This window comes from Aptenodytes patagonicus, chromosome 2 (genome assembly GCF_965638725.1).
Source record: "Aptenodytes patagonicus chromosome 2, bAptPat1.pri.cur, whole genome shotgun sequence".
Lineage (NCBI taxonomy): Eukaryota > Metazoa > Chordata > Aves > Sphenisciformes > Spheniscidae > Aptenodytes > Aptenodytes patagonicus.
The window spans coordinates 150,245,365-150,258,935 of NC_134950.1; the positions used below are offsets into that span (position 1 = coordinate 150,245,365).

Here is a 13,571-nt window from a genome sequence, read left to right on the forward strand (position 1 = left end):
ATATTTTCAATCAAGTTTTATCACATCATTTGGGAGAGGTGTGAAAACTTCCTTAACCATCACAAAAGCTTGAGTCAATTTTTTCTCAAGAGTACACTCCTCTGCTAAGGGCTCTCTGCCACATGGATTCTCTGTAAAAAAGCAGACATAGCTTTTCCTGTATTTAAGGCGTTCATGGCAATGCTGTTGTCTGTGGATTCCCTGACACCTAATTAGATCAAACTGACAGAGTACAATTAAAAACCAAAACAACAAGACATATCAATTTGAAACCAGATTTTATTTATACCACTGCTCAGAGACATATGTATTTCAAAACTGAAAAATTAAGTCAGGTTCTGCAGGTAACCAACCTTATCACTGAATTTTTTTTGACCTATCCATTCTAAATATTTGGATTACATTTTAATGCTGTGTTGTTGTTCTATTTAATATTACCTTGTGTACATGTTTAAACTAAACCAAAACTTTAGTTCTCCTTTCCTATTTTGCTTCAATGAGAATGCAGTTCCTCAGTCTGTAAAATTCAGTAAGTACCTCTATTTGAGGAGATTAATACCCTGCCAACAATAACTTCCCCTTCTGGAAATATGGGCCTGCACAAAGGTAAATATCAAGGTGTTCTGTCCAGACTGTGTTTAATGATGTGCTGCATTTTAGTCATGTTTGAAGGAAAAAAATGAAACATGTTACAGTGACTAGAGTCAAAATACATTCTCCTATATGTCTTAATGCACAACTTGGAGCTCTAGACTGAAAAACAGTCTTAGGTTAGCAGGAGTGCATCTTAAATGCTGCATTTGGGATTATCAGAACTGTTTCAATTAATGCTAATTGAAATTATGCACCCAGTGCACTGAACTAAAAGCTAATTTATGTGAGTTTCTTTACAGTCTGACAGTTCAGAGATGGCTGAATCTCAGCACTCTTTGGCTTTGGCCCTAGCGCTTTATGTGCAAGTTACTAAGTTACTCTCATTTTATGACACTATTTTCACTCACTTTCAGAGATGATCAAAAATTGTTGTTGTAAAACAGATCCTCATATTAAATACCATAAGAGGAATTCCTGGGCAGTTTACACATTCAGAGCAGAAGTTTCTCTAAACTCTTCAAAAAAAGTTAATTGTCTTATAAAGGCTTTAAAAGTTTATGCATTGCACAAATGTTGTATAACAGTGATTTTTCTCAGTTTAAAATGTTCTTATTTTCCAAATGATGTCCTGTAATTATGAGCAGGATAAAGCCTTTAGCCTGTCTACTTTTCAACAGCTCACAGAACCCTTTTTTATGGAACGTGCACAACAAACACACTGGGGAAACAGTTGTGTTGATGCTGAACTGAATTTTCTTCCAGGCAAAACATCCTACCCTGGAAGCTTTGGGCAAGGCCAATACAGTAGTCTAGACACGCATAATGCACCATTAAAAGAGTGAGACCAAATAACATCTGTTGGAAGCAGTAAATCACTGAAGTCATGATGTGTAATGGCTAAACAAATAAAAAAGAGCATCCTTTGATTTAATTACAATATTGATTTAAATGTCCTGTTGGTTTCAGTTGGAGAGAATCCCAGGGAATGCCCTGCCCTCACTGATTTTGTGTGTGGGAATGAGAATTGCATAGAGTCTCAGTTCGTCTGCGACTATAAACCAGACTGTGAAGACCTATCAGATGAAGCTGACTGCAGTAAGTATCTCTTTGTGTATTAATGTAATCTCCAGTTAAAATTATAACTTTAAATTCTGTAGCATAGCTTAGGTGAATTCACACAGCTGCTCAGAAAATAATTACAAGCAGGTTGCCTGCTCCCCCAACACAGATGGTCTGACATTTTCAGATCCTTAGAGATATTTGTTGCAAAAAGTATTTAACTGTGATTTAGTTGCAAAAATGTAACTTACTCAAACCAAAGATTAAATATAACCCCCCAAAAAAACAGTTTAAGGACTAGAAACATATTTAAGGAATAAAATCCATGGGTTAAAATACAAATTAACTCTGAGAAGAAATGTAAACTCATTTATTAAGTTGAAAACATGTTGAGCTGTCAATGTTGAATGAAAAAGCTAAGTAAGCAAATTAATGCACAATAACATTTAGACATGATTCTGCTATAAAAAGTGATTATTTAAAAACAGGCCTGTCTTTCCTTTCAGATTAATCCTGTCTTTGTGATCTGAGTTGTGTCGCTACTACGTGTTCATTGTTCTTTGTTCTTGCCGCTGCTGCAGAGCTATGAAAATATTGTCTTGCTATTACTCTATTACAGAACAGTTGGACAAAATCCAGTCTGTTTATATTTTTGCAGTCCTAGTGCATACTGAGACGAAATGTGTCTGTAGGTATTCTTCACTAATGTTGTTTGAGATGGAAGGACACAGCTCAATTTTGAAAATCTGGATCAAGTTAACAGGCTTTCCAATTCAGGCTTGAAACTCAAAAGCAGTAAAACATTGTGCCTTTGTTCCTGCTCCATGTCTTTGTTTATTTACAGTCACTGTCCAGACCACAATTCTGGAGAAAGAAGCTTAAGCAGTCCACATATACAGTTCAGTAATCAGTCTAATTCTTAATCTTCGAGCTGGAGGGCCAAATTCTGCCATCATGCACATATGATCAAAAGTAACCTTGGTAGATAAAGTAAATGCATCACATGCATCAATTCAATGCTCACATTGTGTTGAAGTCTGAGTACTCCATAGAAATGAACCAATACTTGGTGATCCCTTGAAAATCAAAGGCATTTTCTCTTACATGGGGTTGCTAAATGCTTTGACTGGACAGGGTTACGAAAATAATGACCCTTTATTGAGTGATGTAAATTATATTGTTTTAGCCAGACAGAAGACTTACAACCTGGAATACATGTGAAGATGTCAATATAGGAGATTTAACTTGGAGTTTCTCCCTCTTTATTGTTTTCATAAAAGTAAATAACAGTTCTGAAGTATATACACTGAAGCTGGTGTCTCTATTTCTGGTTTCTGCCTCCTGCAGTGCTTTGCATTCCAGTGAATTCTGTGAGTCATATTCATGGAAATGAATCTACGTTGAACGATAACTTTAAAAGACTAGCTATTTTTTCAAGTAGATTCCAAGAAAAGATAGATTTTAAACAGATAATCTGTATTTCTTGTATATAATATTTTTACTTTTTCAGGAGATAGACAAAGTAAGTACAGCAAAATACTCTGTAAAGTCACCCTTGTAACATTTTACAGACTTAACAGAGACACAGTAAGTCTGAATTTCTTTACTGAAAGAGTGGTTAAACATTGGAACAGGCTGCCCAGGGAAGTGGTTGAGTCACCATCCCTGGAATTATTTAAAAGACATGTAGATGAGGCGCTGAGGGACATGGTTTAGTGGGCATGGTGGTGTTGGGTCGACAGTTGGACTCAATGATCTTAGAGGTCTTTTCCAACCTTATTGATTCTATGATACTATGAATTGCTGTCCAATGTAAATTGCTCTGTAAACATATTCAGAAAACTATCAAGGCACTTGATTTATTCAGTAAATATTCTTACAGGATATAGTAGCTTCGGGGGTGGGGGGGTGTCCTGTGTTGTCTGGAAGGACTGTGATAGCATCAACTCTCTTTTCTTAGTCAGATAATAGATGGAAATATTTCAGGCCATAAATGATCTTGAATCACAGTAAAGCAACACAGTCTTTGCTATACTGCAGAAAAGCTTTTCCAAGGGAAGAAAAAAAGTAAATACTGATATTCACTTTAAATAGAGTGAATTATCCTTTTATTGTAGATGGAAAGGCTGTAGTTACATCAAAATATTTTCATCAGTCTTTAGTCTTGCTGTTGCTGCAGAACTGACAAAATATCAAGTTAACAATAGAGGAGAGATACTGTAATCTGGCATACAGAACACCCAGATAAGCCTCAGGTATAGTATTTCCCTATCTGCTATATCTTAGTTCCAACAAATGAGGCCTTACATTTGGATAAACACGCTTTTTCCCTGAGCATATATCTTATAGATGGGAATAAACAACATTAATGGGCATAGCTTCTAGACATGGAAACCTCATTTTTTAATGAAAAGGCGACAGGAGCTGCTTAATCAGAAAAAAGAGCAGAACAGGCACAGAGAAAATCCTGCACAGTCTAACCTGCCACATCACAAGTGGTTATGGCCACATTTGTTTGCAATTTTCTCCTTTTCTCTGAGCTCAAGGTCCAAGCTTATTTCACATTCTACTATAGTTTTGTACCAGTGTAACTCCAAAGAAGTAAATGGACCATAATCTACTCAGCAACAATTCCTCTGTGCAGGATTTACAACAGAATCTGGATGAAATGAATTTTATGCACGTAGGCTGGTGGACTATTTTTTTTTTTTTTTAAAAATAAACCCACAGAAATTACTTACTCTATGCTTCATTCAATCCAGGCAGGCAATCTTGCAAAATTTTCATTCTCTTTCAGTAACCCGCTGGAAGTACTGAGGTGAAAAAAGCACACATGAAAGCAGTTTCAATTTTCATGAATTGCAGCCAATTATACAACCAGATTTGATTCATAGCAAACCTCAGTGTTGATGAACCAACTAAAGGAGTACTTGAATTATTGAAATAAAAGCAATTTTTCAGATAAATGGAACAATCCTCTTCTGATGGCTTCTAAATAGGCTCTGTTTACCCATAAAATAAAAAGTACTCAGCAGGTGCAGATATGTCGGAAGACTCCATCAACCCTGTAAATACTGTTCATAAATATTTATTAATAATTGCCTTCTGAATGTACTGCTAAGATATTAGGGTAAAATTCCTGAAGTCAGGTAGTCATGAATAGTATAAACTCCAAATGCATTTGGACTTTGATGTTGTTAGAACTGTACAAGAAAATTGTACTTGTTTCGATTAATGGGTTCCCTCCTTTGCCCTACCTGCATGTGAGGGTGTTTGGTGTTCGAGTTAGGGTTTATTAGGTTTGCATGATGCTTGTAATGCAGTGTCAATGTGGATGCTCAGTGCATTTGTGTATTCCTTTGATGATTCCTGAAGGCCATGTTATGAATAGCACTAACAAAAGCACAGAATGGCTGAGGTGGGAAGGCACCTCTGGAGATCGCCTAGTCCAACCTCCTGCTCGAAACAGGATCCACTGCAATAGGTTGCCCAGGGCTGTGCCAGTCAGGTTTTGAATATCTCCAAGAATGGAAACTCCATAACTTCTCTGGGCAACCTGTGCCAGTGTTTGACCAGCCTGACAGTAAAAAAAAAAAAAAGTTTTTTCTTAACCTTAAAAAGTGCTTCCTGTATTTGTGCCCATTGTCTCTTGTCCTGACACTGGGCACCACTGAGAAGAGTCTGGCTTTGCCAGACTTACTCAAGTATTTATACACACTGATAAAATCCCACTGAGCCTTCTCTTCTCCAGGCTGAACAAACCCAGCTCTCTCAGCGTCTCCTCGTGAGAGACACTTCAGTCCCTTGCAGTACGGTAAAAGTACTGTACAGAACAGTACAGATCCTTCTCCTAGCATTCAGTGGGTTATAGGTTATTCACTGGATTAAAATTATTATTCTTTTAAGATATTTGTCCTATACATTTAACTAAGGTGACACATTTTTACAGAAAAACAAGTCCACAGGTTTACAGTGTGTATGCAGATCTTGGTCATACAAAACAGGTTTATGATAATGATAAGTTATTTTTACAAAGAATGGCATCAGTTGTTCTTGTAGCATTAAAGTAGAAAATAGGAAAAAACCAAAACAGATTACTAAAAGGTAATTAAATCTATTAGAATCATAGAATCATGGAATAGTTTGGGTTTGAAGGGACCTCTAAAGGTCATCTAGTCCAACCCCCCTGCTGTGGACAGGGACATCTTCAACTAGATCAGGTTGCTCAGAGCCCCGTCCAACCTGACCTGGAATGTTTCCAGGGATGGGGCATCCACCACCTCTCTGGGCAACCTGTGCCAGTGCTTCACCACCCTCAGCGTAAAAAATGTCTTCCTTCAATCTAGTCTAAATCTACCCCCCTTTAGTTTAAAGCCATTATTCTTTTTATCTGTATCCTTTATACCTAGACAATGATACATAGTTTTTTTTTTTTTTTAATGTTGCAGAATACTTCTAGATCAAGAAATACACTCTAAACCCTTAAATCCATTTGAGGTTCTGAAATAGTCAGAGTCAGACCTGTTTCTAAAATGCACGACTGTGATGTTTAATAATATGGAACATTTTCCCAGAGTCCTCTCAAGGGGTAGTCCTCACTCTCACTCAGCAATTGTTTAGCTGCCTCTGCTTTATAGCTAAGGAAAAGACCTTCAGATGCCAAAGAAGAGTTTGTGATGCTATTTGATTCGTCTCTACCACAGCATTTGTATAATTTTGTTGATTAATTGCTTTTCCAAAGTTATCTAAAACATCAGAGGTGGATCTAGAAATGGGAAGTTTAACAAAGATCTGAATTCAGTCAGTGTCCTAATCACTAGAACTTCTCTCTCATCATAAAACTGCCTTCATGCATAACACTCACAAGGATGAACCAACATATGTTCATGAAAAACGTCACTGTGGAATTGGAGTCCAGTTTTGCTAGCTAATTGGCTGGGAATCATTCTGTCCATTCACCCTGAATAATAACTAAAATTGGTGAAGTCATTGGTTTGTCCTCAAGACTTACATGGGCATATATCTGTAATAAAGTTTTAGGCTGTATATACCTGCTTGGGTAGTGAAGGGTGAATTTTTTCTTTCCTCTAACTACCACATATTATTCATGTCAATACATGGAACACAGGGAATCATAGCATTAAGCAAATGGAATCCCTTCTATTACCATGTACGGTATGTTCATTATAGCCATTTACATATAAGAGCTGGGATGATAATTTACTTGCTATATTTTCAGGTTACTACACAAGTATTCCTGGAAGCTGTAACTTTGAAACACAAGACCAAGAATGGACCACTGTATGTGGATTAACACAAGACCCTAGTGATGATTTCGACTGGAATATTAGCAACAGTGCTGTCATGGGACAAACAGGTCCTGATACTGACCATACACCAGGTATTGGCATGTGTCCTACATCACTTTTGGGAAAATGAAATATTCACTGAATTAAAAAAAAAAAAATCCCATAGATTAGTGCCAAGATAACAGCAAATCAGTGTGATTAGCTGAGCTTATTGTATACACAGACAAATCATAGTGAGCAATTAGCACAGTTCACAAGGAGTTCCGACAAGCATTTAAAATGTTCACTTTTATATTAAAATTACAATAGGAGATATGTATCACAAAAAAGCCATACAAAAAGTATATTAACTGTTTTAACATATTGAATCTTGTCATTTATACTATCTGGTAACTTCTAGTTCTGTCTGAACACGAAACCAAACAGTCTGACATAGTAGCCTATTACCAACCTTTTTAATCATTGCTTCAGCAGCACTGTAATTTTATAGATTGCTCTTTTCAGAATGGTCCTGATTGTATCATTCTTTATACTCCACTTCAGCTTGATGCATTCGTTTAGTAATTTCCTAGACAATGAGCTGCTAAATATAATGTGAAGATACTAATTAATCATCACATCTGGGTCACAACAGACCTCTTTCTAAAACAGTACAGCACGCCTGTACAAATGCAGTAACTGCCTCCAAGTCTGCAATGATATTATTAATTAAGCGTCTATTTGAAAACTTTTAAAGAACTACACATATGAAAATTTTAATACAATAAAAGGGGATGTATTTGGCAATAATCATGGGTCACTAAGATATTCCATCAGGTCTTGCTCAGAAATGCCGTGACGATGAAGCCATGCACTGCTGAATGGCTGAAAACCTCTGGATAAACAAAGGTGCAAATAACCGTCCAGCCATCCGTTTCTCTCAGGCCACCTGAGTACAAAGTGTAGAGCTTATATTAAGCAGCACCTTGACTGAGACCATCTGATGACCCTGACTGTGCTGTAGTCAATCTCGAAAACTTTGTTGCATTGTAGGCATTTTTATAGGCAGCTCCATGAAAGTATCAGCTTTGTGTTTCCAATATCAGCTTGCACCCGGACAAAAAAACATTAGGACATCTTGCTAACCTCTAGCTAACTCATGTTTTTCTGAGAACCCAGCTTAACCCGTTGTTTTCTTTCCATCTCCCAATCACCAGCTCTGCTTTTTTCTCACCAATCATTAGTATTTTTTTTCATTCCTTCTATAGTCATGACTTCTATAGTCACTGGGTTCAAATGAAATCTCTGTATGAAACCTTGTGTGTCAGGCCCTAATACTCACGGTTTCTGTAAGTGTAACTGCAGTATGAATAAAAAACATTGGACCAATATTTGTAGAAGATGGTCATCTGACTAATAAAGATGAAGAAAAAGCAGAGGCATTCAATGTGTTTTTTGCCTCAGTCTTTAATAATACTGATAGACCTTGGGCTGCCTGGTCCCCTGAGTCGGAGGACCACAAGTGTGGGAACAGTGACTTTCCACTTGTGGACACTGAAATTGTAAGGGACCAGCTGTATCAGCTGAATGTTCACAAGTCCACAGGGCCTGATGGGATTCATCCTGGAGTACTGAAGGAGCTAGCAGATGTTATGGCAGGACCCTCTCAATCATCTACCAAAGGTCTTGGGAGTCTGGGGAGGTCCCTGCTGACTGGAAGCTAGCCAATGTTATTCCCATCTACAAAAAGGGTGTGAGGGAAGACCCAGGTAACTACAGACCTGTTAGTTTAACCTCAGTTCCTGGAGAAATTATGGGGAGGATGATTGTACTGTGTACTCTTGAAAGATACTTAAAGAATATGCAGTCATCAGGCACAGTCAACATGGGTTTGCAAAGGGAAAGTCCTGTTTAACTAATTTGATCTCCTATGATAAGGTCACTCACCCAGTGGACGAAGGGAAAGTGGTGGATGTAGTTTTTCTGGATTTTAGTAAGGCTTTTGATACTGTCCCTCACAGCATCCTTCTGGACAAGTTGTCCAACTGTGGGATGAGCAGGTTCACGGTGCACTGGGTGAAGAACTGGCTGAAGGGCAGAGTTCAAAGGGTCGTGGTGAATGGGGCTACATCAGGCTGGTGGCCAGTCACCAGTGGTGTTCCTCAGGGCTCAATTCTAGGGCCAGTTCTGTTCAATATATTTATCAATGATCCAGATGCAGGAGTGGAATGCGCTATTAGCAAGTTCGCTGATGATACCAAACTGGGAGGTGTTGTTGACTCTTTTGAGGCACAGGAGGCCTTGCGCTATGATTAATGGGATGAAATTTAACAAGTCGAAATGCTGGATTCTGCACTTAGGATGGAGTAATGCTGGGCACAAGTATAAATTGGGAGAGAGTGGCTGGAGATCAGCCCTGCAGAAAGGGATCTGGGGATGGTGGTTGACAGCAGGCTCAATATGAGTCAGCAGTCTGCCCTGGCAGCCAAGAGGGCAAACTGCATCCTGGGGTGCATCAAACACAGTATAACCAGCCAGTCAAAAGAGGTGATTCTTCTGCTGTATTCAGCATTGGTGCCTCACCTGGAGTACTGTGTGCAGTTCTGGGCCCCACAATTTAAGAAGGATGTGAAGGTCCTTGAATGCATCCAGAGGAGGGCAACAAAGCTGGTGAAAGGGCTGGAAGGAATGTCCTATGAGGAGTGGCTAAGGACTTTGGGCTTGTCTAGTTGGGAGAGAAGGAGGCCGAGGGGCGACCTCATTGCTCTCTACAGCTTCCTGAGGAGGGAAAGTGGAGAGGGAGGTCCTGATCTCTTCTCCCTGGTATCCAGTGATAGGACACCTGGGAATGGTTCAAAGCTGCACCTGGGGAGGTTTAGACTGGACATTAGGAAGCATTTCTTTACCGAGAGGGTGGTCAAACACTGGAACAGGCTTCCTAGAGAAGTGGTTGATACCTCAAGCCTGCCAGTATTTAAGAGTTATTTGGACAATGCCCTTAATAACATGCTTTAACTTGGTCGGCCCTGAATTGGTCAGGCAGTTGGACTAGGTGATCGTTGTAGGTCCCTTCCAGCTGAAATAGTCTTTTCTATTCTATTCTAGTAGCAAATTTCTGCTCTACAAAGAGTCTGACTTTAAAAGTTGAATTCCCTGAAAATGTAACTGGCTACAATAGTACTCTTCTTGTCAACATTTTGAATAATCTACTTTTCCTGTAATGCGGTACCATCCTAAAGAATTCTAGAAAAACATGCAGTCATACACTGGTCCTTAAAGAATGGCTGAGGAGCAGTGTGCGTGGATGCGCGTGAAATGCTTAAGGTTCCTACCGAAGATCTTTGTTTAACTTACCTCCCTGACATTGGCTTGCCAGAAATCTTAATACAGAAGTGTTTCCCAAGATATTGCTGATAGACTACTACCAGAATGCCTATTGATTGTTAGGAGAATGAAATGTATTGATAGGCAATTACAGTTATCTGTGTTATGAAGACATCAAGCTATAATTATATATTGTATTATATAAATATATATATTTTATATAAATATAAAATCATATAATATATTATCTAGATTATATAATATAATAAATCTGGCTGGAATATTAATGTACCAATCTCTATTTGAGAAATGCTTAGCTTTCCTTTCCAGAAGCTTTAATGCTTAGAAACCCTATTTTAATTTCCATCTAATCAGCAAAGAATAGTATTCAATGTAGAAATATCACAATCTCTACTGTTTTTCTCTTGAATTTGTAAGCAGTGTGGTTTCCAGGTTTTGACTCCTTTTTGGTGTTTTATGTTTCCAAAATCAACAGAGACATCTTATCAGTGGGTGGCTGTAACCGTTTCTGTCCTACTCATTTATCCTCCCTTTACTTTTACAGGATTCTGCACCTGTTGCAGGAACTGCTCACCTGATCATGAGGGAACTGTTTATCTGCCACAAATCACAGTTTTTTATTTTAGAGAAAGCAGACATGAGTACTAGTTTGTGTTGCTATTGCAGGCTGTAAATGTGGAAGTTCATTCCTCTTAGAAAGGGACAGAACAGACAGGTAGAGGTAGAAACTATTGCATCTGTCCCAAGCAAGCTGTTCCTTGCAAATCCGTAGTCTGATTTGTTTTCTTGCTGTTCCTTTGATGCAGTGTGATGACAAAAAAAACAGTAGCCCTTGGCTCTTCAAGGCGATTTTGTGTGCTTTTCTATTTCAATTTCTCTCATTTAATTGGTTCTTCTTTGTTTCTGTGAAATTACCCAGCAATTGTAAGAAAAAACAAAGTTAATAAAAAGCGAAGCAAAAGGAAAACAAAATTAGAGCAAATGTGCTTGCAAAATTACCCAGATTTGTAATTTACTTGTAAATTACCTGGGCAAGAAATACTCACATTAGCTATAGAGAAATCACTTGTCAGAATTGCCAGCAGCCTAGATACTGATGACCTGTAATGTCCAGAAGTATCTATCAGCCCATTCCTGATCCAAATCCAATTCCTTCTTGTTCCAAATTCATTTCCTCTAGTTACTAAGCATATAAATCCGTTGTACAGAAGATGCATGCCATTATAGCAATATCATGAAGCCTGTGATATTATACCAACTTTGTATTAAGCTTATTGGCACAACTTTGTGTGGAGGAATCTCATATTGGTTTAAATGTGTCATATCGCTTCATCTAGTACAATTTAAATTGACATTACAGATTTCAGATGGATAGGAATATTCATTTGAAAAAATTTTGCATCAGTTTAACAAAATTAACTTATTGCATTGGTACAGTCTCTGGGAGATGGTAAACCCTGTGACTTGAAAACAAAGACTTTTAGTGATAAATTACATCTATGTTTCACCTGTTCAACATTCTGCAATCTGACCAGTGTGCAGCTTATGCAGGTCTCAAATTTAAAAATATTCCTTTCCATACACTTCCTTCTTAAATCGTTCTTTCTTGCTCAAAAACAGGACACTTTCAACCTTTTGCCACTGCATCCATGAGCTATTTAAATATTCAGAGGATGTAGCTGATCAAGTGTAGAACATTTCAACCTCAAAAACTTCAGCCAAATGCAAAAAAAATCTTCTTTAACTTTTGCTATATATTGTATATCATTTTGCCATATATATATTATATCATGTACCAAGGAGCCAGGCACCTTGGTCTTCCAGTTTGCTGGTCAGTATGCAACTATATGGGACCATTCTATTTATGAAGAATATAGTATATCCCTGTCATCATAATCTTTCAAATAGTTTTTTCTCTCCTGAGAAAATTTATATGTTTCTTGAAAAAGCTTGAGACTTGATACCCAGATAACCTCACCTGAATACATCATCTCAAATAAGATAGCTTGAAAGACAGCAAAAGAAAGTAAGAACATTTCCTTGATAGCCATTACAATTTACAAATAGTCCAAATTCTTGGTTTCCTTTGACCAAGATACATACTGAATAATTCTCACTCTGAACAAATGATCATTTGCAGGTCTGTAAGAATGGCATGTTGGATAGCAGTTTGAAAGCCCATTAAATAGCTTCACTTTATGAGTGAAAGACCTAAAATTGCAATCAATTTTAGGTAGAAATAACTGCAGCTCACTTCAGATGGGAAATAATTTTTGATATTTTCACCCCAGTCCAAGTGGGTCTGACTCTTGAAGTAACACAGCAATGAGCAGCTTTCTGGTTTTCCTTTCTTAAAATCTGAATTTGCCACCTTGCTAATAAGTGCTAGATTGTAACTCATATTGATCTTACAGCTGAAAAAAAACTTATTTTTGTTCTAACACAAACTTTTTTTAGTGATGGAAAAGTTGTAGGAAAAGGAAATAATTTGCCTTCTAGGTCTTATAATGAGGCTGCCAGCTGGGGGGCTTTCATCAGTCTGCCAGAAAATTTAGCGATCATGCCTTAGCATATGATGCTTATACTATTTTAATAATTTTTCAATATAGGAAAAAGCTAAATTTTAGAAATTAAGTTGGGTCCATCACTATCCAGTTTGTTTTACAAATATTTCTTTCCTTTCCAGAATAACAGTTAGTTCATTGAACATTTCTTCTGTGCATCTGCCTCAAGACCTTCACAATTGCTGTTCTCTTTACAGTCATACCTTCTTAAAAGTTACATCCCACACAGATGTATAAATCATATACCTTATTCTTCACAAATCTGCATTCTTGAATTATTTTACTTTAATGCAGAATGAGATTTGAGAAGCTTTAAATTGCAAAGCATATGAAACTACACTCCTAGATTCAGCTGCAGAATACACGATCTCATATATGAGGGGTGGGTATACAGAGTGGGTGTGAATGCATCAAGTTTATTTTTAAGGATTTGAGAATTTGTTGTGATAAGAAAGAGAAGATGGTATAGTGCAGATGCACAAGTTCTTATGGTTAAGTTAACTTAATTCAAAATCACCTTCCTTGGGAATAGCCATCTTCTTTACAAAAGGGTCATTAATATTTGTTAATAAAACAAAGCAAAAAATTGTCCTCATTGACAGGGAATCAATCTTTTCACATATATCCCTTGTTAATCAGCTGTTTACAGAGAGGCTTAGAAGAGCTCACATGGGGCTGGCTGGACTACTATTATGATTCTGATCATGTTTTATATGTCTTG

At 37.6% G+C, this 13,571-nt stretch overlaps 1 protein-coding gene across 1 annotated transcript in view; it reads left to right on the top strand.

The window, feature by feature from the left end:
• Positions 1-13,571, top strand: part of MALRD1 (MAM and LDL receptor class A domain containing 1) — a 295,081-nt gene that overhangs the window by 192,941 nt on the left and 88,569 nt on the right. Inside the window, exons 29-30 of the mRNA XM_076332119.1 lie at positions 1,561-1,689; positions 6,893-7,054. Of these exons, the coding sequence (XP_076188234.1) occupies positions 1,561-1,689; positions 6,893-7,054 (291 nt within the window). The remainder of the gene's footprint in view (positions 1-1,560; positions 1,690-6,892; positions 7,055-13,571) is intronic.